The 22,356-nt window shown below is 40.0% G+C and overlaps 1 protein-coding gene across 1 annotated transcript in view; it reads right to left on the reverse strand.

The window, feature by feature from the left end:
• Positions 1 to 11,193: 11,193 nt before the first annotated feature.
• Positions 11,194 to 22,356, reverse strand: part of ZNF248 (zinc finger protein 248) — a 58,820-nt gene continuing 47,657 nt past the window's right edge. The window contains exon 6 of the mRNA XM_024561075.4: positions 11,194 to 13,024. Coding sequence (XP_024416843.3) covers positions 11,529 to 13,024 — 1,496 coding nt within the window. The 3' untranslated portion in view covers positions 11,194 to 11,528. The remainder of the gene's footprint in view (positions 13,025 to 22,356) is intronic.

Here is a 22,356-nt window from a genome sequence, read left to right on the forward strand (position 1 = left end):
TAGGTACTTATTCATTGCCATTTTTCCGCTTTGTGCTTCTGTTCCTCTCTCTCTCACTCTATACTTTCATCTTCTTAAAGCAATCTCTTTACCATTTTTTGCAGTGCTGGTTTGGTGGAAGTGTATTATTTTGCCTATTTTTTCTGGGAAACTCATTATTTTATCCTCCATTTGTTTCAGGTCTTTGCTTTTCATTACTTGGAATATTTCTTGCCATTGCCTTCTGGCTTATAGTGTTTCTGTTGATAATCAGCTGCTAGCCTTATTGGAGCTCCCTTGTAAGTTACTATCTGTTTCTCCCTTGCCTCTTTTAAGATTCTCTCCTTGTATTTACAATTTGGCATTTTAATTCTGATGTGTCTTGGAGTGGGCCTGTTTGGGTTCATAATGATTGGGACCCTCTGTGCTTCCTGAACTTGCATGAATTTTCCCATCTGTAGGTTATGGAAGTTTTCTGTCATTATTTTTGAAACATATTTTCTATCCCTTGCCCCTTTTCTTTTTCCTTCTGGTATTCCTATGATTCAAATGTTGATACATCTCATATTGTTCTGAAGTTCCTTTAAGCTATCCTCATACTTTTGAGTCTTTTTTCATGCTGGTGGTCTGCCTGGGCTATTTCTGCCTTGTGTTCCAGGTCACTAATTCCATCCTCTGCTTCATCCAGCCTGCTTGTAATTCCTTCTAGTGTGTTTTTTGTTTCAGATATTATATTTTTCATTTCTTCCTGGTTCTTGTTTATAGTTTCTATTTCCTTTTTCATGCTGCTGTAGTTCCCACTCAGTTCCTTGTAGTTGTCACTGAGTTCCTTCAGCATCCTTATCACCATTCTTTTGAATTCTATATCTGATAGTTTGCTTGCCTCCATTAAAAAAAAATTTTTTTTTTTAGCTCTTTTACTGGGGATTCCGCCATTCTTTTTGATTGCAAGTTCTTTCTCTGTCTCCCCATTTTAGTTCATTCTTTTTGTTTCTGTGATTCTAGATGCTCTGCTTTGCCAGATGTCTTTGTGGGGTGAAATTCTGTGGCAGGGGTTCTGTGGGACTCAGTACTGTGGTCTCTTTTATCTCCTTGTCTGGGTGCCTTAGGGTTGCCCTTTCTTCCATTTGTGTTAGCTCTCTTGTTGTTCTTGGGCTGTAGTTGGTGGCTTCTTTGTTGGTGGGTTCTCCCCTTTAGCAGGTTTACTGGTAATCAGAACTCTCACTTTGTCCTGTATGCTTTTGTGCAGGCATTGGTTAACAAAGCTGTAATAACAGACAACCAAACCTATGCCAGTGAAAAGAACACTCCTACCACATCAGACATCTCAAGCACAATTAAGCAAAGATTAACAAAGGTGATGAGAGGTTACAAATATTATAAGATATGGCAAAGGGGATATGATATAATTTAAAGAGGGGAAAATGTTATTGAGTGGTAAGATATAGGAGGATTGATAAGAGTTGTTATAGAACTAAGGTGAAGAAAGGGAGATAACATTTAAAATGTAGGTAAATCAAGGAAGGGCAATGGGAACAATGTGGTAAGAAAAGGGAAGAGTATACTATGAGGTTTGAAGTAAAATTGAAAAGGTATGGATGAATGGGAGCAAAATTGTAGAAGGACCACAATAGGGTCAAATACAACGCCAACTGAATGAAGTTCAATAAAGGTGGAAGTGGAATAAGAATATTGTATAAAAGCAAAAAGCGAATGAGATGTCTCCACAGGGTGGATGTCTCCATTACCATAAAGATAAATGATTTTAGAGCATGGGTCAAGCAAACCAATAAGAGTAAAGAGTAAAGCCCAGTTTGAGAGAGGTCAAAAAATGAAATAACATTCCTCAATCAACTTGTCAGTGGTAGGGGGAAGGTGAAATGGAGTAAGACATTGGGAGAGTATTCTATGGGATTTAAGGTACTAACAAGTAGAGAACAGATAGCAGGTCCTTTGGAGAAGTACAGCAATGACCGTGGTATTTTACCCAACTAGCCACTTTTTATAAAAAGGGGAAAGAAATGAGAAATTAGAGGGGGAAAAATGTGTGCTGACTGAAGAAGAAGAGCACCTATGTGAGGTTATATGGAAGAGAAATAGCATTGGTAAGGGATAGGAACATGGCATAATGTAAGAGAATATAAAGTTTAACACAACAGTAACGAAGCTCAGGAAGATGGGGAAATGGTTTAAGACAAGGGAAGGGTGTTGTGTGGGATTTGGAATAACTATGATAAAAAAATATATAATCTGAACATTAAAAGAATAAAAAGTAAATGACTGAGTAGCAAGTTATTTGGAATACAAGTGAAGTAAAAAAAGAAAAATTAAAATGCAATATGAAAGGGAGAAAAACAATATGAACAAAGAAACAGAAAACCTATTTAAATGAAAAAGAAGAAAGAGAAATTCAAAAAAACATCCAAGTGTTGATGAAGAGCAAAGTGAAATTTGTCTCAGGGGTTGGTGTTTTTGCCTTCTGACTTTTTGGATCTGTTTCTGTGTGTGTCTCAGCTCCAGGTCTTACTTTTTTTTTTTTTTAATTTTATTATTGTTCAAGTACAGTTTTCTGCCTTGCTCCCCACCCCAGCCCAACCCCCAGCCCTCCCCACCTCCCTCTCTTTTCCACCCCCCACCCCCATTATTGTCCATGTGTCCTTTATAATTGTTCCTACAAACCCTTCACCCTTTTCCCCTGAAATTCCCTCCCCTCTCCCCTCTGGTCACTGTCAGCCTGTTCTCAATTTCAGGATCTTTGGTTATATTTTACTTGTTTTGTTGATTAGGTTCTTGTTAAAGGTGAGATCATATGGTATTTGTCTTTCATTGCCTGTCTTATTTCGCTTAGCTTAGCTTGCTGTCTTACTCTTGGGGTGTGGGGGGGGGGAAGCTTTTTTTTTAATTTTATTTTTTAAATTTTTATTGTTATTCAATTACAGTTGTCTGCCTTTTCTCCCCATGCCTCCTGCTTTTGGTTGTTAAGCCCGCCCGGCTGGTATTGCAGATCTTCCTGGCTCCTGCAGGCACTGGGAGTTTGGGCTCCATTTTTCCTTTTTAGTGGTTCAGCAAGGAAGTGGACTCAGTCTGGATGACAATAATTACAGATCCCCATTTTCCAGCCCATGCCCTCAGAGCACTGTCAGCCCACACTCTCCACTCTGCACAGTTATGCCAAGCTGGCACTGATAAACCATCTCGCTTTACACCCCTTTGATCAATCCATGAGGTGCACTGAGTGTGAGCAAATCGTGCCCACAATACTCTGTTCTCCATGGCTTGGCAGCTGTGTGCACAAGATCCCTGCCTAGTGTGTCTTAGGTCCGCTTTTGCAAAATCTCTTTGGGCGCCACTGCTGCTCTGAGCCACTGCTCAGCTTTCCACACACTCCAACTCCTGGGGAAATTCAGAGTCTATCTCAGACATGGCCCTCTGTGGCCCACCTCTTCTCCCAGCTCCAGGTGCGGCCAGGATCACCCCTACTCTCTGGCAGTGCCCTGGCCAGCAACTGCCGCCCTGGCTTGGGTCCCCTACTAGCTGTGTTTGCCTGCGTGCCACCCCCCACCCCCCATCCTGGTGGTACACATTCAAGTCTCTCCTTGTGCAGGTCTGTGATTTGCCCTCTCTGGGAGGAAAAATGGCTGCTAGGTTGCTATTACTAACCCAGCTCTCCAATGTTTTCCCTGGGGCAGCTAATCAATTTGTGTTCTGATGTGGTTTGAAGCCAGCTACTGGGTATGTTGGTTCTGGGGCCTTTTGGAATGGACTCTGGTAGGTGTTAATGTCAGACACTGCCTGTGACTAGCTTTGGGCTACCATTTAGGAGCTACTACGTACCCTGGGTGGTAGTTGCCTGTGGTGGGACTAGGTTCTTATGGAACATACCAAGCCATACACCAAGACTTGCTGTCACCCATACTTAGTCCAGAGCAGGTCAATGAAATCATCAAGGAACCCTGAGATTCATCACTATTTGCTGGCTGCCTACTAGGCTTAGCCTCTGAGTTTCAGGCAGTTTGATTTGTGAGAGGCAGGTTTTCCAGTTATTTACCATGTAGAAGAAATGATATCCATTTGGTGCATACAGATTCTAACTTAGCACCTGTGCTGGCTCTGAGTTCACTCAGCAAAAGTTTCAGAGTATGCCCAGGCCAGTTGCTACTTGCCTGGGGATTCTGGGACCTTTGTGGTGGGGCTAGTGCCTCTCTCTAGGCTGATGTGTTGAAGAGTTGGGGTGGGCTCAACCCAGGAACAGTTGTGACATTCAGGCACACAGGGAAGAAATGTCTCTTTTCTGAAAGCCACACAATTCAGCCTGTGTCTCTGGCACTCTAAAACCTGCCCAAACTTCCTCGAGAGGTTCTTAATAGAGTCTACACTGTGAACTCATGATGGAAGACTAAAAAAGACCTGTCTGCCTGGAGCAATCCTGGTAGGGAAGGGCCTCAGGGGGTTGGCAGGGAGGGGCTGGTGCCACTACCCAGGCTGATGCCTTGGGGAGGTGGGGGCTAGTCCAACACCACAAAAGTGGCACTGCTCAGGGGTACAGGAAAGAAATGGTCCTTGCCCAACAGCCCCACAACACAGTTTCTCCATGTGTGAATCTGGGTGTTGTTTCATGAAAGAAAACCACAGATACACAAAATTGTTGGTTATTGATGTACAGTGGAACCTTGGTTCTCAAACTTAGTTCGTTCGAGCAGCATTTTGTTTGAAAACTGAAATCTTCTTTGTCGCCTGAACAATGTATGACTGATCATACAGGTATCAGCATAAAAAGGTTGTTGGGTCAAGAATCAAGAACCAAATTTTTTCAACAACCAAGGCATTTTTCCATGAACAACTTGGTTGAGAACAGAATTGTTAGAGAACCAAGACATTCAAGGACTGAGGTTTGATTGTATGAATATTGCACACACACACAGTTCTCCCAGATAAACAAATAGCTCACTCTCTCCATGGCAGGAATCTCAGTGAGGTTTTTCCCTCTCCATGCTATTTAAAATCAATCCATCCTTTAGATGACTTATTCTAATTTTATTTTTCTTTATAATATTTCTCCCCTACAGATGTATTTTTCTGATATAGTTGCTGGTAGCAATAAGGACTCACACTATGTAGTTATGGTGACTTCTCAATAAAAAAAATATCATTCCTAGATTAATACAAATGTGGGGCCAAGATTTGCTCTCAAGGACCGGACATATTACTATAGAACATAAAAATGTTGCATTGAGTAGCCAGAGCAATAGCCACTACATAATATTTTACATGATAAAATTAGTGGATATTTAGTTCTGTTAAAAATGTCCATTGAGGCTTTTGGTCCATGCCTAAAGTTTTTTTTAAAATCTGGCCCTGTCCCTAACGTCCACGGAGACATTTAGTCCACAGCAAAAGGTCTTGAAATCTGTCATATCAAAAACATTCCATGAGTGTATCTGGTCCATGCAAAATGGTCCTGGATATTTGGATTTGTAAAAAAAGTTCACACTTAGAAAACCTCTGCGGGTTCAAATAGCCTATAATGCTTATTTACACTTTTGGCGTACTGATGCGGATCCCGGCCCGCAGGATCCGGTGTTGTGGCTGCAATATACAAATACACACGGACTACAGAAATCCTGTGGAGGAAAAGGGGCTGCATGGCCGCTCTCCAAGTTAGAGAGAGGGCCAGAGGGCTAGAGAGAGCCCAAGAGAGAGAGCCTATCCCCACCTGGAGAGTCTTTTATTGCTTTTCTGGGCACATTACATGGAGGATGGTCCTTGTTTACTATGCACAGGTTCACCACAGGTGATTACCTTTTAAGGACAACAAAGGACAGAATACTGCTAATTACTTCAAAGACAAGGATGTTACAGCTCAAGGGGGAAACTGCTCACACTCCATACTTGGGTGGTTTAGCACAGACTTTAGGAAGTTAATGCTACTCAATAAACATTTGCTGCCTCAGTTCAGGATGAGGGAGTTTTAGCAAGAGCAAGTCTCATACCAGTTAAGGTACAATGCAGGTCTGATTTCCCACTGGAGAACCTATCCGTGGATGTGGGTCCTGCCTGCCAACCTCGCTCCCCACTGGCTTTTCCGAGTGGGGGCTGAGCCACATTTCCCACGCTTGGAATGGTTCCCCACAGCGTACAGGATTAATACACAAAAAATACTCTTATGTTTCACTGATAATTGTGTTGTCACTGTATTCACAATAATCCCTCTTGCCTTGGTATACAAGCTGGGAAAGGTACATGGGGTTAGGTAGATGGATCAGATTTCGAATTGTGAGTAAGAGTGGGATTGGAATTCGCTGTGTGTACTGAAAAATTCACAGAGAAATTCAGAGAGGATTAAAAACCACAGATGGGATCTCGTGATGCATGTTGCGGTTAATATGTCATTAGGCATTTGGTTGGGTATGGCTGTTTTCAATAACCATAGAGTATAAAAGGAAAAAAATTATTCAAAAAGAGCACCTGGCTTTTCAGGAGTAAGAATGGGTATGGCTCTCCTACCACATAGCAGTCATGTATAACAGCTGTCATGGGGGGGAATACCAGACATCCAGAAACCCCAATAAAGCTATCCTATTGCCCCGGGTTAATGTCTGACGTGTCTCTTGAATTAATGTCCTACAAAGGCATGACTGTGGCAGACTACAAGAAAGAGTCTGCTGCTCTTTGTAGAAGTTTTAGTAGGTGTAACTCCCACAGTTACTTGACAGCATGGACCACTATGCCCTTGCCTGGTGCGTACCTACCGGCTGATCCAGAGTGGCCACACCAGGTGTCAAATCCATAGGACACTAGTAAGAATTATTCCTCCAGTAAATCAGCAATGATTGGTTAGCTAGAAAAGGAAAAAAAATAAAAGAAAACTTCTGTTCCTTAGCAAAATGACATCTTTATTTGAAAATTCTCCACATAATATGGCAGAAATAGTATACTCACATAAAGAAAAGGCAAAGCTGTATTGTAAGTTTTTGCTGCTATTTCCATTCCTTTTACAAAGATAGTACTAAAAGGTATTGGTACTATGAAGATAAGAGAATCTGCAATACCCGATGCATAACTATTCAGGATTTGAATAACATTCAAGATGGGAATGGAAAGCATCAGAGAAAGATGGTACTGAAAGGAGAGTAACGAAAACCCTGGGTAAGTTAAAACATGCAGAAGAGACAAACGTAACACCATCAGAGGTACTTCAAGGAGTTCTCCATGATATTCATGATAAAGAGATCCTGTTAATGCTACCAGGAAGAAAACTTACTAACGAGACATGTAAAGATTAAAAACAGACACTGATCACCAAACCCAACTTTATTTCATGAAGTTGAAATTACAGAGGAGTATAAAATGATCACACATGAAGAACCACTTCTTATGCACAGTTCTGGTTCTTGAGGTGAAGAAATAATTTTTATTTATACAATTTTGGACAATATTCAATATTTAAGTGCCAGTACTACATTATTCAATGATGGCACCCTCAATAGAGCATCAACACAGTTCAGTTATTTACTATACATAGTGTAGTATTGGGTTATACTATGCCACTGATTAATGCCCAAACAATAAAAGATGATGAGCCACTTACAGATATATTTGCACAGGAAAGAAATTGCATTAACCCTTCATTGTGCATGATGGATTTTGATATTGCAAATATAAGGCGAAAGATTTATACGATCTAAAGAGAAACCAGAGTATGATATTGCAAATATAAATGTGATTTGACTACTACTAAATGAAAATGTCTAAGTAAAGGGATAGTCATTCCACAACCACTATAGTAAACAAATATTTTGGGGGGATCTAACACTCAAGTAAATGACAATAAAAAGTAACTCCTGTAAGTGTATCCATGTTATCTGGACTTCAATTTGTACCTTTGGAAGATGTAAATAAAACTGAAGTACATTATGGAGAATGCAGAAGAAAATTTAGATGACCTAATAGATTATGTTGAGGGAGGGTATGTCCTTGGAAGGTGTGGCAGAGGCAGTAGACCAGAATCTTTCAAGACTTCTACCAGAAACTTGGATTGTATACAGAGCAGTACTGAAGGCTGATCACGGGGCAAACAACACAGTGGAATGGTGGCATAACAAATTTCAAAACTGATGGTGGAGTATTATCCTTTAGTTTGGAGATCTACTGAAGTGTCAAAAGATAAGCATCAAAGCAATAAAGTTATCACACAGGTACTTGGTGGTCATGGTCAAATACAGTCACCAACTTCACAATGATATCAACAAAATCAAATTTATATAACTAAAATTGTTAACAGGTATAATAAATATAAAGCCAATAATCAGATTAATTTATTCTTGAGAGCAATTGCTCATTGACTTTTAAGAGTATCCCTGCCAAACTTCATGACAAAGAAAAACAATAAATGTGAAATACAAAATTCATCATAAATTATAACAAATAAAATTTTAACAAAGTTAAATGTATTATTTAATGAATCATGGACCAAATGTCTCTGCAGACATTTTAGACAGGACCAAATGCCTCCATGGATGTTTTGTACAGGACCAAATATCAAGGGCCTTTTGATATTTGCCTTGGTCCAAAAGGTATAGACCAAATATCTCAATGTTTTGGACAACACCAAATGTAAGGATGTGATAAAAGTGTCATATCAAGCCAACAATAGAAAGGGTGAATAAATTAACAGTGCAGGGACAACTGGCTATTTATTTGGAATATAGAGCTGCTTACCTCACATTACATGTAACAAAAAACACCACAGATGGATATATGAATAGTGCAAATACACAAGTCTGCTTCAGCTATGTTAAAGGAGAGACATACCTGCCACAATGCTCAGTTCCAAAAGGAATTTACTTATGACTCCAAAGCAATACAAAGCAGTAACACAACTTTCAACTAGTAGAATAAACTTCTAATACTGAGACTTTACATAGGAATTTACATGAATTAAAGAATACTGTGCTGCTTATTCTCCACTGGCTCCACCCAGATCTTCTCTGTGCCCACTTGGGCTTACCTTCAGATAGCACCTGCTTGGGTTCTCCAAAGGGAGGCACCAGCAATTTGGTGTCACATTTCTGGTAGTGACAATATCTACTATACAGTAGCCTCTCCTTCATGAGACCAAGTTTTGTTGGGCTCTGGTAACACTTGTTTCCCTCCTTTGCACCTTTAGGATTTAGAATGGTAACCAAGGCTTCCTGCTGATGCTATCTCTAGGTGTATCAACAGCCCTTGTGTCTGGCCCACACCACTGCAAGCCTGCCATTAAAATCTTCTAGAATTGTGTTTTTCCCCAGAACCATGGCTGACACAAGACCCATCCCTATATTAACTTGTCAAAAGAAATAATTCTTCCCAAAAATCACTGTATAGAACACTTAGAAAAGAATTCACCCTCCATTGGGGGGAATGCCTTCGGCTCTAAGTAATAGCCCTAAGAATAAGAACCCATTATTATCACATTATCATAAGGTCCTCACAGAGAGAGAAGATCCAGATGAAGTTGGGCATCTCAGTGGATGTCACCTCCAAGCCAGGGTTTTCCCATCTTCTGTACTGTTATCTTCAGGCTATTGCCCTTTGAGGCCACAAACTATAATACAATATATAGACGTGAAAAAGTCCAGTAGAATAGAGACATGTCTTCTCATGTCCTAACAATATCTTATTGCTGAGATCTTTCCCAGAAGTACTGCAGAATATTTTCCAAACATCTCATTGCTCACACGACCACCCAACAAAATCTTTAGAATATCTGTGATTAACTCAGACTAATTCTGGATTTACCCTCATATCATCTGGGAGAACGAAACAAAGAAATAACAAACCCAGTAATTAAGAAGTTCAGTCTCCTGGAACTGCTTATCAACATGTTGCAATGAAACATGGGGAACAGTAGGACAAAGGCAACAGAGAGAATATGTGATATTCTATTACATGAAAAACAAATACATAGTTCCTGGATTATATACAACTCAGGTTACACATACCATGCCTAAATAGATACAGCAATGAAATAGCAAGAGCATAAAAGAGGCATTTCATTACATGCCACTACTATTTATTTATACAGTACAGTATTATTGTTTATAACTGCTGTTAATCTATGTGAAATACATGGAAATATCATTATTATTAACAGCAATTATAACACTGACTGACCAAGAAGCAGCATAAAAACTCTTTCTTTCAGAAAAAGAGTTTGGCTTTTTAATGGAAGTAGTAGTTCAGGAATAATGGCTGTACTCATTCATATATGCCAAAAAAAAAATCAGAAGGTAGGTGATGTGGTTGTAAAATAACATATACTGGCCACACTCTAAAAAGACTTGGGTACTATTAAGAATAGAAATGAAGCAGAGGTAGTTAAAAACCTCATTATTTTACCTTATTTATTGAACAGGCAGTTCAGCAATAATGGCCATAGCCATGCATTTATATCAGGAAAGAAGAGAAAGGGTAAGGTACAAACCACATGGTTTGTACCTTAAATTTTCCAAATATATATATTCTTATATCCTGTTGTGCTGGTAAATATTTGACAATAGGTTCTATGAGAAAATAACCCTAAGTTGTAGAGTTTGCCAATTTCCATGGTGTAAATACTTCCACTAAAGTCAAGCTACCAACATGATGGAACTGAATGTAGAGTTAGAAAGAGATTGTGCAGTAGCATACCATTATACAGTATTTTTTTCCATGTAGATTCAATAATACAAGTAACCTAAAGAACCAACAGTAAAATGTTACAAAATAATTAGGAAGTAATGAGTGTTGAGTATTTATTACTTTTGTTTTGAATATATTTTAATTGTAACTTAATATAATTTTTCAATGACTACATTTAACAACTGGTTCACAAAATGCCTGAAAATTTGACAATCAGCAGTACTTCCAAGCTAGTATGATCTTATTCTAGCACACCACTATATGTGTGTATGCATGTTTAAGTATATTTGTATGTACATAGTGTAATTATGTCAACCTATAAAGATACTGGTGGTATTTTGTGTGGGAAATATTAATATAGACCACAATAGGTGTTTAACTAATGTTCATACTTTCTCTTCACAAGCATGTTGGGCTCTAACGTACAAACTAAGCATACAACAAATTTCTGTTATATTAGAATACTTATACTTAAATAAGGCCTGCACACATTAGGGACTCTTCACATAAATGTTTAATGCTATAGTTATTCAACATTTTTTAAGCCTCAAATTACACTGTGAATACCAATGTAACTGAATATCACACATTATATTTACAATAACATTTTGGTATCACATTGGGAATACAACAGACAACATAAATTCTGTATGAAGATCTTTACCACATCACTTAAATAAATTTTCCCTCAGTACAAATTTTATGACAAAAATTGTTTTTTCTTAAAATCTTCCTCATATTTAAAACATTAATAAGGTTTTATTTGAATATCCATTTTCAAAGGAAAATAATTTTTGAGTAATTTGCGATGCTCTTTGGGTTTCATTACTCTCATTTTTAAAAACTAAATAATGAATTTGAAAGGGTGGATGAAGGTTTCTGAATATTCAGGATGTTGAAAGAGCTTTCACCCTTGTGTGAATCCTCTGATGTTTAGTGAGCACTGACCTCTGACTAAAGGTCTTCCCACATCCATTACACTCATAGGGTTTCTCCCCTGTGTGAGTTCTATGATGCTTAGTAAGAGCTGATTTCTCACAGAAGGTTTTCCCACACTCATTACATTTATAGGGTTTCTCCCCTGTGTGAGTTCTTTGATGTACAATGAGGTTTGACTTCACACAGAAGGATTTCCCACATTCGTTGCATATAAAGGGTTTCTCTCCTGTGTGTGTTCTCTGATGTACAGTTAGTGCTGACCTGTGGCAGAAGGATTTTCCACATGCATTACATTCATAGGGTTTCTCTCCTGTGTGTGTTCTGTGATGTTCAGTGAGGTTTGACTTCACACAGAATGTTTTCCCACACTGCTTACATTCATACGGTTTTTCTCCTGTATGAGTTCGCTGATGGTTGGTAAGGTGTGGTTTCTGACAAAAGGACTTCCCACATTCAGCACATTCATAGGGTTTCTCTCCTGTGTGTGTTCTCTGATGTTGAGTGAGGTTTGACTTTTCCCAGAATGTTTTCCCACATTCAGCACATTCAAAATTTTTTTGTCCTGAGTGAGCTCTCCGAGGTTGGGTGAGATGTGACTTCTTGTTGAAATTATTTCCATTTTCTTTCTGCTCATAAGGTTTCCCCCCCATATGTACCATCTGATGTTGAAAGAGAGCTGATTTTACCCCTGTTTTGTGACTTACATTATATTCATGGGGAATATTTCCTGCATAAGTTCTCTGATGGATAATGAAAGTTGAATCATCACAGAAAATTTGCTCATATTTATTATATTCATAAGGATTCCCCCCTGTAAGAGCTAGAGCTTTTTGATGTCCCAATCTTAAATCCATACAGAAGGAATTCCCACAAATACTACATTCATATGGTTCTCTTTTCAAATGAGTTCTCTGAGATAAATTGAGCTTGAAACTTTGGATGAAGGTTCTTTGACATTCATTATATTTACAGAGTGTCTCTCCTATCTGAGCTTTCTTATTTGAGAAAAATGCTGCCTCCTCTTGGAAGCCTTGTCCATTTTCAGTATACTCAAAAGGCTGCTCAATAATTGGTTGAGTAAGATCCTGGAAATGACCAAGAATACTCCTTTTTTGATTACAGTTATAAGATTTTCCTCCAGTAGGAATTTTCTCATGCCTAATATCAAAAAGCAACTTCTCATATAAATTAAACTTATTAGGCTTTGTTCCAGAATAGTTCTTTCTACTAATAATTAAGCCTGAGATGTTCTTCAAATTCATTTCACAAGAGTCACATATCTCATCTGAAATATTTCTTGAAGGAACACAGTCTGTACCCAGACTGAAAGTTTTCCTTACTCTATCACCTCTTAATGTTTTGTTGGTGGTGACAGCAAATTGCCAAAAATGTTCATCTTGATTTTCCTGGCTGTTCTCTATCAGGTAATCAACTTTCCAGTTTTCTAGAAATGAGAAAAATAACCATATATATGAATATCAGTATCCTTCTAATGGAATTGGACTTTTACATAAATGTCTTATTATATAGTCAATTTTTTGTTTTAGGCTCAGTTTCCTGGTATGAACTAAATCCAAGTATACATTTCCTGTACTCTTCTGCTTTGAGTGGAAACTATATGCTGCAGGGAAAACAGTGAAAGGAAAGTAGCAATGACATTTAACACTTAGATAAAACTTCAAAGTTGACAAAAATTGAAGTAAAATTCAAAGCACAGGGAACTGGGGAGTGGCAGATTCAGAAACATATACACTCAAGAGAATGGGGTGACCCCAAAGAGACAAGTGGCAGTGAAGATTGGTAGACAAGGGTCTTCAAAGGATGAACTATGTTTGGTAAAGGGAGAAGAGCTTAGTCCTAACTCCCTCATACACAGATTATTGAGTCAGGATTTTTACTAGAATACCAATACCAAACTAAAGTTCTGAAAACACAACTTCCTAAAGTTCAAAAAAATACTCCTGCAGGCTTAAGATGGTGGCGAGATAGGTGGGAGCAGAGTCCACTTCCCCCTGCACATGGGTGAAATACCTAGCTGATCTACTGAGGAACAAAGTGAACAGCCAACAGTACCCCAGCATTTATGAAGATAGGAGACCAAAAAGTATAGAAGACACTGAAAAAACAGATGGTAAGGGGATTGTTTCAGGATAAAAAGGTCCCTGGGATCAGTGAGGGGACCAGGGCGACTGCAGCCCCAGGCCCAAGCCCGCAGGGACAGCCGCAGGATTCCTGGGAGAGAGCCAAGTTAACAGCTCCCTCCCCTGCCAAACAAGGCTTGAGCAGCAAGCACAGAGAGAAACCTGGTTGCTTGAAGTCGCAGGGAGGGGATAAGGACAAAGTGGTAAATCCACAGAGACTGGGGGCGCTGGCTGGCTGGCGAGAGTTGAGAGTTGGGCCCTGTGGGGCCCTGACTCAGACAGTCCCAGGTCTGGCTGGAGAGGTGGGCTGTGTGAGAGGACAGGCCCTTCCTTGTATGGAGTGGCAGGATTGAGCAGGATTTTCTCAAAAAGAAAAAGATACTTGGGGGCAGTTTGGGGAATTCTCCTGCAGCAGCAGCTCTAGTCGTCTCTACTGGCCTATCGCCTGGCACTCTCGCAGAGGTGTGGGAGACAGCAAGCCCAAATCTGAAGCACCAGGGAGAGTGCACACATCAGGGGAGGGACCTGAGACCACAGGCACCAAGGAGAGTGCAAATCAAAGAAGGCATGCACCTATAGCTGGGAGGAGGGTGAGTGCCTGAACCTGTGGGTCTGGAGGCCACTGGAGAGCTAGGCCAGACACTGCCCCAGTGCTGGTCTGGAACAGAAAAGGGCTGGGCTAGGCCCCCTGAGTTGGCTGCAGGCAAAAAGACCAGCAAAACTGGCTTGGCAAGTTTGAAGCCAGCAGACTTTTTTTTTTTTTTTTCCAAGTACTTCCTTATTACTGTTGTTATTATTTTTCTTTCTTTTAACACCTTCTTCCTCTCTTGACTGCTTTCTTGATCTACTCCTTCTTTCTCTCCTTTTATATCTCTTCTTCCTTCCATCTATTTTTATTTTTATTTTTTTTAAATCCCCACAAGTGAGACAATAAAACCTGGAACTGTGAAAAGACCAGAGTTGGACCCAAAGAGGGTGCATCCAAACAGCTGAGACAGTAAAACAAATTTCACTTTGCTACTCCAGAGAACTTGCAAGTTATTGTATACTTGCATTATTATTTTTTTTATTATTCTTACATCACTCATTTTATTAGTATTTTTGTACCTCTCCTTTCTGTTTAGTCTTCTTCACTTGACTGGTTAATTTGCATTGTTTGACTGGTTTCCCCTTGTTCTCTCTTTCACAGGGTATTGTTAATTAACTGTCTTTCATTTCACTTGTGTTCCTTTAGCACACTACTCTAGGACCTACACTCCCTATTCTAATTATCCAGATGGCATAGACTCTGTCATATGATTGTTGCTCCATTACTATTGTAAATAATACCTGTTCCATACATTTGTAAATATGAAACAGAACCCCTCCCAATCTCAGCCTACTTCACTGTTTCCTGAACTTTATTACTGGCGTGGTTAAGTCTATTCTCTCAGACATTACACCTTTTTCTACCCTTTACACTGACTTCACGTCATAATCTGACCTCCCACAAGCTCACAGCTTTCGAGATCCAACTCACAATCCTCCCTGCCTCAATCCCCCACAACAAGAGTCTTGTCTTCATTCCACCCTTTCTAAAAAGTGGCTAGGTGGGTGAATTATCACGGTTAACACTATACGTATCCAAAGGATCTCATATCTCTTCTCTAAGGGCTGGTACTTTAAATATCATAGAATATACTCCTGCTGTCTTAAACCATTTCGCCTTCCCCCTACAACCTATCACAGAAGAGAATAGGTAGAAGCTGTGAACACTAGGATACCTACTGGAAGAGAAAACCCACCAACAAAGGAACCACCAACAGATAAGAACAGAAGAAGGTGAAGGAGGGAGTGGAAGTCACACTAATTCAACACAGGACCTATCTGGATATACAACGAAATAGTGAAGAAATTACTCAGAACAACCAACTGAACAACAGCAAGAGAAAAGCACCAAAACCTTGTACACACGGAAGGCCCAGCTCCAACACAACCTGCCCAAACCTGCACAACAGAAAACAAGAGGTGGGGGACAGCCTGACCCTCAGATAACCAGCTGGTGGGAAGGACACACAAAAAAGACCAAACAACAACCAAAATACTAAAGACATACACAGAGCCAACATAAACCACACCCCAAGATCAATAAGTTTGAGAGATCAAGGAGACTGTACCACTGAATCTCACAGGTATTCGACCACAGAAGATTACACCATAAATCCAGGGGGTCAGAACAGAGCAACTTAAGAAGCAAAGGCTAACAGGAAGAGACTCACAATCAATGGGAAGACAAAGAAACAATCCCAAAGGAAAGGAAAAAAGGAAGTCTCAGAAACAATGCTAATTGAAAAAGAGGTGGTGGGAGAACCAAGATGGCGGCGTAGGTAGACACACTGCGCCTCCTCGCACAACCAGAACCGACAGAGAATCGAACAGCAAGGGGGACCAACACCAAGGAAACAGAAAATAATCATTCATCCAGACTGATAAACCGGACGAAGGGCGGGCAGAGAAGCAGACCGCTGCGCAACCCAGGGCTCCAGCTCGGGGAAATAAAGCCTCAAACCTCTGATTGAAAGCGCCCCTGGGGGTTGGGGCGGCAGGAGAGACTCCCAGCCTCACAGGAGAGGTTGTTGGAGAGACCCACAGGGGCCTAGAGTGTGCACAGGCCCACTTACTCGGGAACCAGCACCAGAGGGGCCCAGTTTGATTGTGGGTAGCGGAGTGAAAGACTGAAATCCGGAGGAGAGTGAAGCGGGCGCCATTGCTCCCTCTCGGCCCCGCCCCCACGTACAGCATCACAGCGCAGCGACCAGCATTACCCCGCACCAGTGAACACCTAAGGCTCCGCCCCTTAAAGTAACAGACGCGCCAAGACAAACAAACAAAAAAAATGGCCCAAATGACAGAACACTTCAAAGCTCCAGAAAAAATACAACTAAGCGACGAAGAGATAGCCAACCTATCGGATGCACAGTTCAAAGCACTGGTTATCAATATGCTCACAGACTTGGTTGAATCTATTCGAAAAACAGATGAAAAAATGAAGCCTATGCTAAGAGAAACAAAGGAAAATGTTCAGGGAACCAATAGTGATGAGAAGGAAACTGGGACTCAAATCAATGGTATGGACCAGAAGGAAGAAACAAACATTCAACCAGAAAAGAATGAAGAAACAAGAACTTGGAAAAATGAGGAGAGGCTTAGGAACCTCCAGGACACCTTGAAACGTTCCAACATCCGAATTACAGGGGTGCCAGAAGGAGAAGAGGAAGAACAAAAAATTGAAAACTTATTTGAACAAATAATGGAGAACTTCCCCGATCTGGCAAAGGAAATAGACTTCCGGGAAGTCCAGAAAGCTCAGAGAGTCCCAAAGAAGCTGGACCCAAGGAGGAACACAACAAGACACATCATAATTACATTACCCAAGATTAAACGCAAGGGCCTACGTCCAAGATTACTGTATCCAGCAAAGCTATCATTTAGAATGGAAGGGAGGATAAAGTGCTTCTCAGATAAGGTCAAGTTGAAGAGGCTCATCATCACCAAGCCCTTATTATATGAAATGTTAAAGGGAGTTACCTAAGAAAAAGATCAAAAATAGGAACAGTAAAAATGACAGCAAACTCACAGTTATTAACGACCACACATAAAACAAAAACGAGAGCAAACTAGGCAAACAACTAGAACATGAGGGTTGTCAATAAGGGAGTGGGAGGGGGAGAGGGGGGTAAAGGTACAGAGAATAAGTAGCATAGATGATAGGTGGAAAATAGACAGGGGGAGGGTAAAAATAGTGTAGGAAATGTAGAAGCCAAAGAACTTATAAGTATGACCCATGGACATGAACTATGGGGGGGGAATGTGGGAGGGAGGGGGGTGGGCAGGATGGAGTGGAGTGGGGGGGGGAAATGGGACAACTGTAATAGCATAATCAATAAATATATTTAAAAAAAAAATAAAAAGGAGATGTGACAACCTAAAAAAAAAAAAAAAAAGAAAAAGAAAAAGAGGTGAGTCAACTATAAGATATTGAGTTCAAAGCATTGGTTATAAGGAAGCTTAATGACCTCACAAAGAATTACCAAAAACTACAGGGAAACTACAATGAACTCACAGCAAACTATATCAAAATGAAAAAGGAAATAGAAACTACCAACAAGGGCCAAGAGGAAGTGAAGAATATAATTTCTGAACTGAAGAACACAGTAGAAGGAATCAAAAGCAGGCTTGATGAAGCAGAGGATCAAATCATTGAGCTGGAGGAAAAGATTGAAAAAGCCACCCAGAAAGAGCAAGAAAAGGAAAAGAGGCTCAGAAAGAATGAACAGGGATTAAGGGAAATGCAGGACAACATGAAACGTAACAATATCCGTATAACAGGAATACCAGAAGGAGAAAAAGAAGAGCAAAGGATAGAAAACCTGTTTGAAAAAGTAATAAGAGGGGCCTAGAGTGTGCACAAGCCCACCCACTCGGGAACCAGCACCAGAGGGGCCCAGTTTGACTGTGGGTAGCAGAGCGAAATACTGAAGTCCAGAGGAGTGTGAAGCGGGCGCCATTGCTCCCTCTCGACCCCTCCCCCACATACAGCGTCACAGCACAGAGACCAGTGTTACCCCGCCCCCGGGAACACCTAAGGCTCCACCCCTTTAAGTAACAGACATGCCAAGACAAAAAAAAAAAAAAGAAATGTCCCAAATGACACAATACTTCAAAGCTCCAGAAAAAATACAACTAAGCAAGGAAGAGATAGCCAACCTATTGGATGCACAGTTCAAAACACTGGTTATCAAGGCGCTCACAGAATTGATTGAATCTGTTTGAAAACCAGATGAAAAAATGAAGCCTATGCTAAGAGAAACAAACGAAAATGTACAGGGAACCAATAGTGATGCAAAGGAAACTGGGACTCAAATCAACGGTGTGGACCAGAAGGAAGACAGAAACATCCAACCAGAAAAGAGTGAAGAAACAAGAATTCGGAAAAATGAGGAGAGGCTTAGGAACCTCCAGGACACCTTGAAACGTTCCAACATCCAAATTATAGGAGTGCCAGAAGGAGAAGAGGAAGAACAAAAAGTTGAAAACTTACTTGAACAAATAATGAAGGAGAACTTCCCTAATCTGGCAAAGGAAATAGACTTCCAGGAAGTCCAGGAAGCTCAGAGAGTCCCAAAGAAGCTGGACCCAAGGAGGAACACACCAAGGCACATCATAATTATATTACCCAAGATTAAACGCAAGGACCTACATACAAGATTACTGTATCCAGCAAAGCTATCATTTAGAATGGAAGGGAAGATAACGTGCTTCTCAGATAAGGTCAAGTTAAAGAAGTTCATCATCACCAAGCCCTTATTATATGAAATGTTAAAGGGACTTACCTAAGAAAAAGAAGATCAACAATAGGAACAGTAAAAATGACAGCAAACTCACAGTTATTAACGACCACAACTAAAAAAAAAAACAGGAGCAAACTAGGCAAACAACTAGAACAGGAACAGAATCATAGACATGGAGATCACATGGAGGGTTGTCAATAGGGGAGTGGGAGGGGGGAGAGGGGGGGAAAGGTACAGAGAATAAGTAGCATAGATGATAGGCGGAAAATGGACAGGGGGAGGGTAAGAATAGTGTAGGAAATGTAGAAGCCAAAGAACTTATAAGTATGACCCATGGACATGAACTATAGGGGGGGAATGTGGGAGGGAGGGGGTGGGCAGGATGGAGTGGAGTGGGGGGGGGAATGGGACAACTGTAATAGCATAATCAATAAATATATTAAAAAGAAGAAAAAGTAATACGGGAAAATTTCCCTAATTTGATGAGAGAGAAAGTCATACAAAAAATCCAGGAAACACAGTCCCAATCAAGAGGAACACAGTCCCACTTCAAGACACATCATAATTAAAATGGCAAAATTCCAAGACAAAGAGAGAATCTTAAAGGCAGCAAGGGAGAAACAGGAATTAACGTACAAGGGAGCCCCCATAAGGTTAGCAGCTGACTTCTCAATGGAAACGCTCCAAGCCACAAGAGAATGACAAAAAATATTCCAGGTAATGAGAACCAGAGACCTGCAACCAAGACTACTTTACCCAGCAAGGCTCTCAATCAAGATAGAAGGTCAAATAAGGAGTTTCCCGGAGAAAAGAAGTCTAAAGAATATACCTCCACCAAACCAGCTCTGCAAGAGATGCTAAAGGGACTGCTTTAAGGAAAGGAAGGAAAAGAGACAGAGAGAGAGAGAGAGAAAGAGGAACACAGGTACAAAAAAATGGCAATCAATAAGTACCTAACAATAATAACCTTAAATTTAAATGAATTAAATGCTCCGATCAAAAGACATAGAATAGCTGAATGGATAATAAAGCATGACCCACAAATATGCTGCCTAGAAGAGACCTACCTCAGGACAAAAGACCTACACAGACTGAAAGTGAAGGTCTGGAAACAAATTTTCCAAGAAAAGGAACAGGAAAAAAAAGCAGGGGTAGCAATACTCATATGAGACAAAATAGACTTCAAAAAAAGGGCCATAAAGAGACCTAGAAGGTCACTTCATAATACTCAAAGGAAGAATCCACCAAGAAGACATAAACATTATAAATATATATACTCCCTACATAGGAGCACCCAAATACATAAAGAAAATCTTGGAGGACTTCAAGAAAGATATTGACAGCAACACAATTTTACTAGGGGATTTTAACACCCCACTATCAAATATGGACAGATCTTCCAAACAAAATATCAACATGATAATGTGGCATTGAACAATGCCCTAGATGAAATAGACTTAACTGATATATATAGAGCTTTTCATCCCAAAGAAGCAAAATACACATTCTTTTCAAATACATATGGAACATTTTCAAAGACAGACCACATGACAGGACACAAAACAAGCCTCAACAAGTTCAAGAAAACTGAAATCATATCAAGCATTTTTTTCAGACCACAAGGGACTGAGACTAGAAACAAACCTCAAGGAAAAAAACCCAAAACACTCAAAAACATGTAGATGGAATACCATGCTATTAAACAATGAATTGGCAAAGAATGAGATTAGGGAAGACATCAAAAAGTTTCTGGAAACAAACGAAAATGAACTCACACAACCCAAAACCTATGGGATACAGAGAAGGCAGTCCTGAGAGTGAAGTCCATAGTAATACAGGCCCACCTAAAAAAGATAGAAACATTTCAAATAAACAACCTAACACCACACCTACAAGAAGTCAAGGAACAACAACAAAGACAATCCAGAGGAAGTAGAAGGAAGGAAATAACCAAGATCAGAGCAGAATTAAATGACATGGAGAATAAAAGCACAATTCTAAGGATCAATGAATCCAGGAGCTGGTTCTTTGAAAAGATAAACAAAACTGACAAGCCCTTAAGCAGCCTCATTAAGAAAAAAAGAGAGAGGACCTAAATAAACACAATCAGAAATGAAGGAGGAGAGACTACAGAAATATAAAGAATTGTAAGAAATTACTATGAAGAACTATATGCCAAGAAATGTGAAAACCCAGATGAAATGGACAAATTTCTAGAAAAATATAACCTTCCAAAACTCAATGAAGAAGAAGTAGAAGCCTGAGCAGACCAATAAGACCTGATGAACTTCAAACAGTAATCAAAAAGCTTCTGACACACAAAAGCCCTGGACCAGACAGTTTCACAGGAGAATTCTACAGAGCATTTAAGGGAGAGCTAACCCCCACCCTTCACAGATTATTCCAGAAAATCCAAGAATGTGGAAGACTCCCAAACTCGTTTTATGAAGCCAACATCATCGTAATCCAAAACCAGATAAAGACATAGCAAAGAAAGAAAACTTTAGGCCAATATCGTTGATGAACATAGATGCTAAAATCCTCAACAAAATATTGGCAAACCGCATCCAGCAATACAGTAAAAGGAGCATACACCATAATCAAGTGGAATTCTTCCCAGGGATGCATGGGTGGCGCAATATTCACAAATCAATAAATGTAATATATCACATAAACAAAAGCAAAGACAAAAACCACATGATCATATCAATGGATGCAGAAAAAGCATTTGATAAGATAAAGCACCCATTGCTGACAAAAACACTGACCAAAGTGAGAAGAGAGGGAGCATCCCTCAACATAATAAAGGCCATATATGAGAGACCTACAGCCAACGTCATACTCAATGGACAAAAACTTAAGAGCTTTGCCACTAAGACCAGGAACAACACAAGGATGCCCTCTCTCACCACTCCTATTCAACATAGTATTGGAAGTCCTAGCCACAGCAATCAGACAAGAAAAAGCAATAAAAGGCATCCAAATTGGAAAGGAGGAAATGAAACTGTCACTGTTTGCAGATGACATGATAGTGCACATGGAAAATCCTGTAGCCTCCACCAAAGAACTACTTGACCTAATAAATGAATGTGGCAAAACAGCTGGATACAAAGTCAATATTGAGAAATCAAAGGCATTCCTGTGTACCAACATGAAACTGCAGAAACAGAAATCAGGAAAAAAATCCCATTTGATGTAGCAACAAGAAAAATAAAGTACCTAGGAATAAACCTAACCAAGGAGGTAAAAGACCTGTATTCAGAAAACTACACAACACTGAAGAAAGAAATTAAGGAAGACACAAA

The sequence above is a fragment of the Desmodus rotundus genome, chromosome 4, assembly GCF_022682495.2.
Source record: "Desmodus rotundus isolate HL8 chromosome 4, HLdesRot8A.1, whole genome shotgun sequence".
Lineage (NCBI taxonomy): Eukaryota > Metazoa > Chordata > Mammalia > Chiroptera > Phyllostomidae > Desmodus > Desmodus rotundus.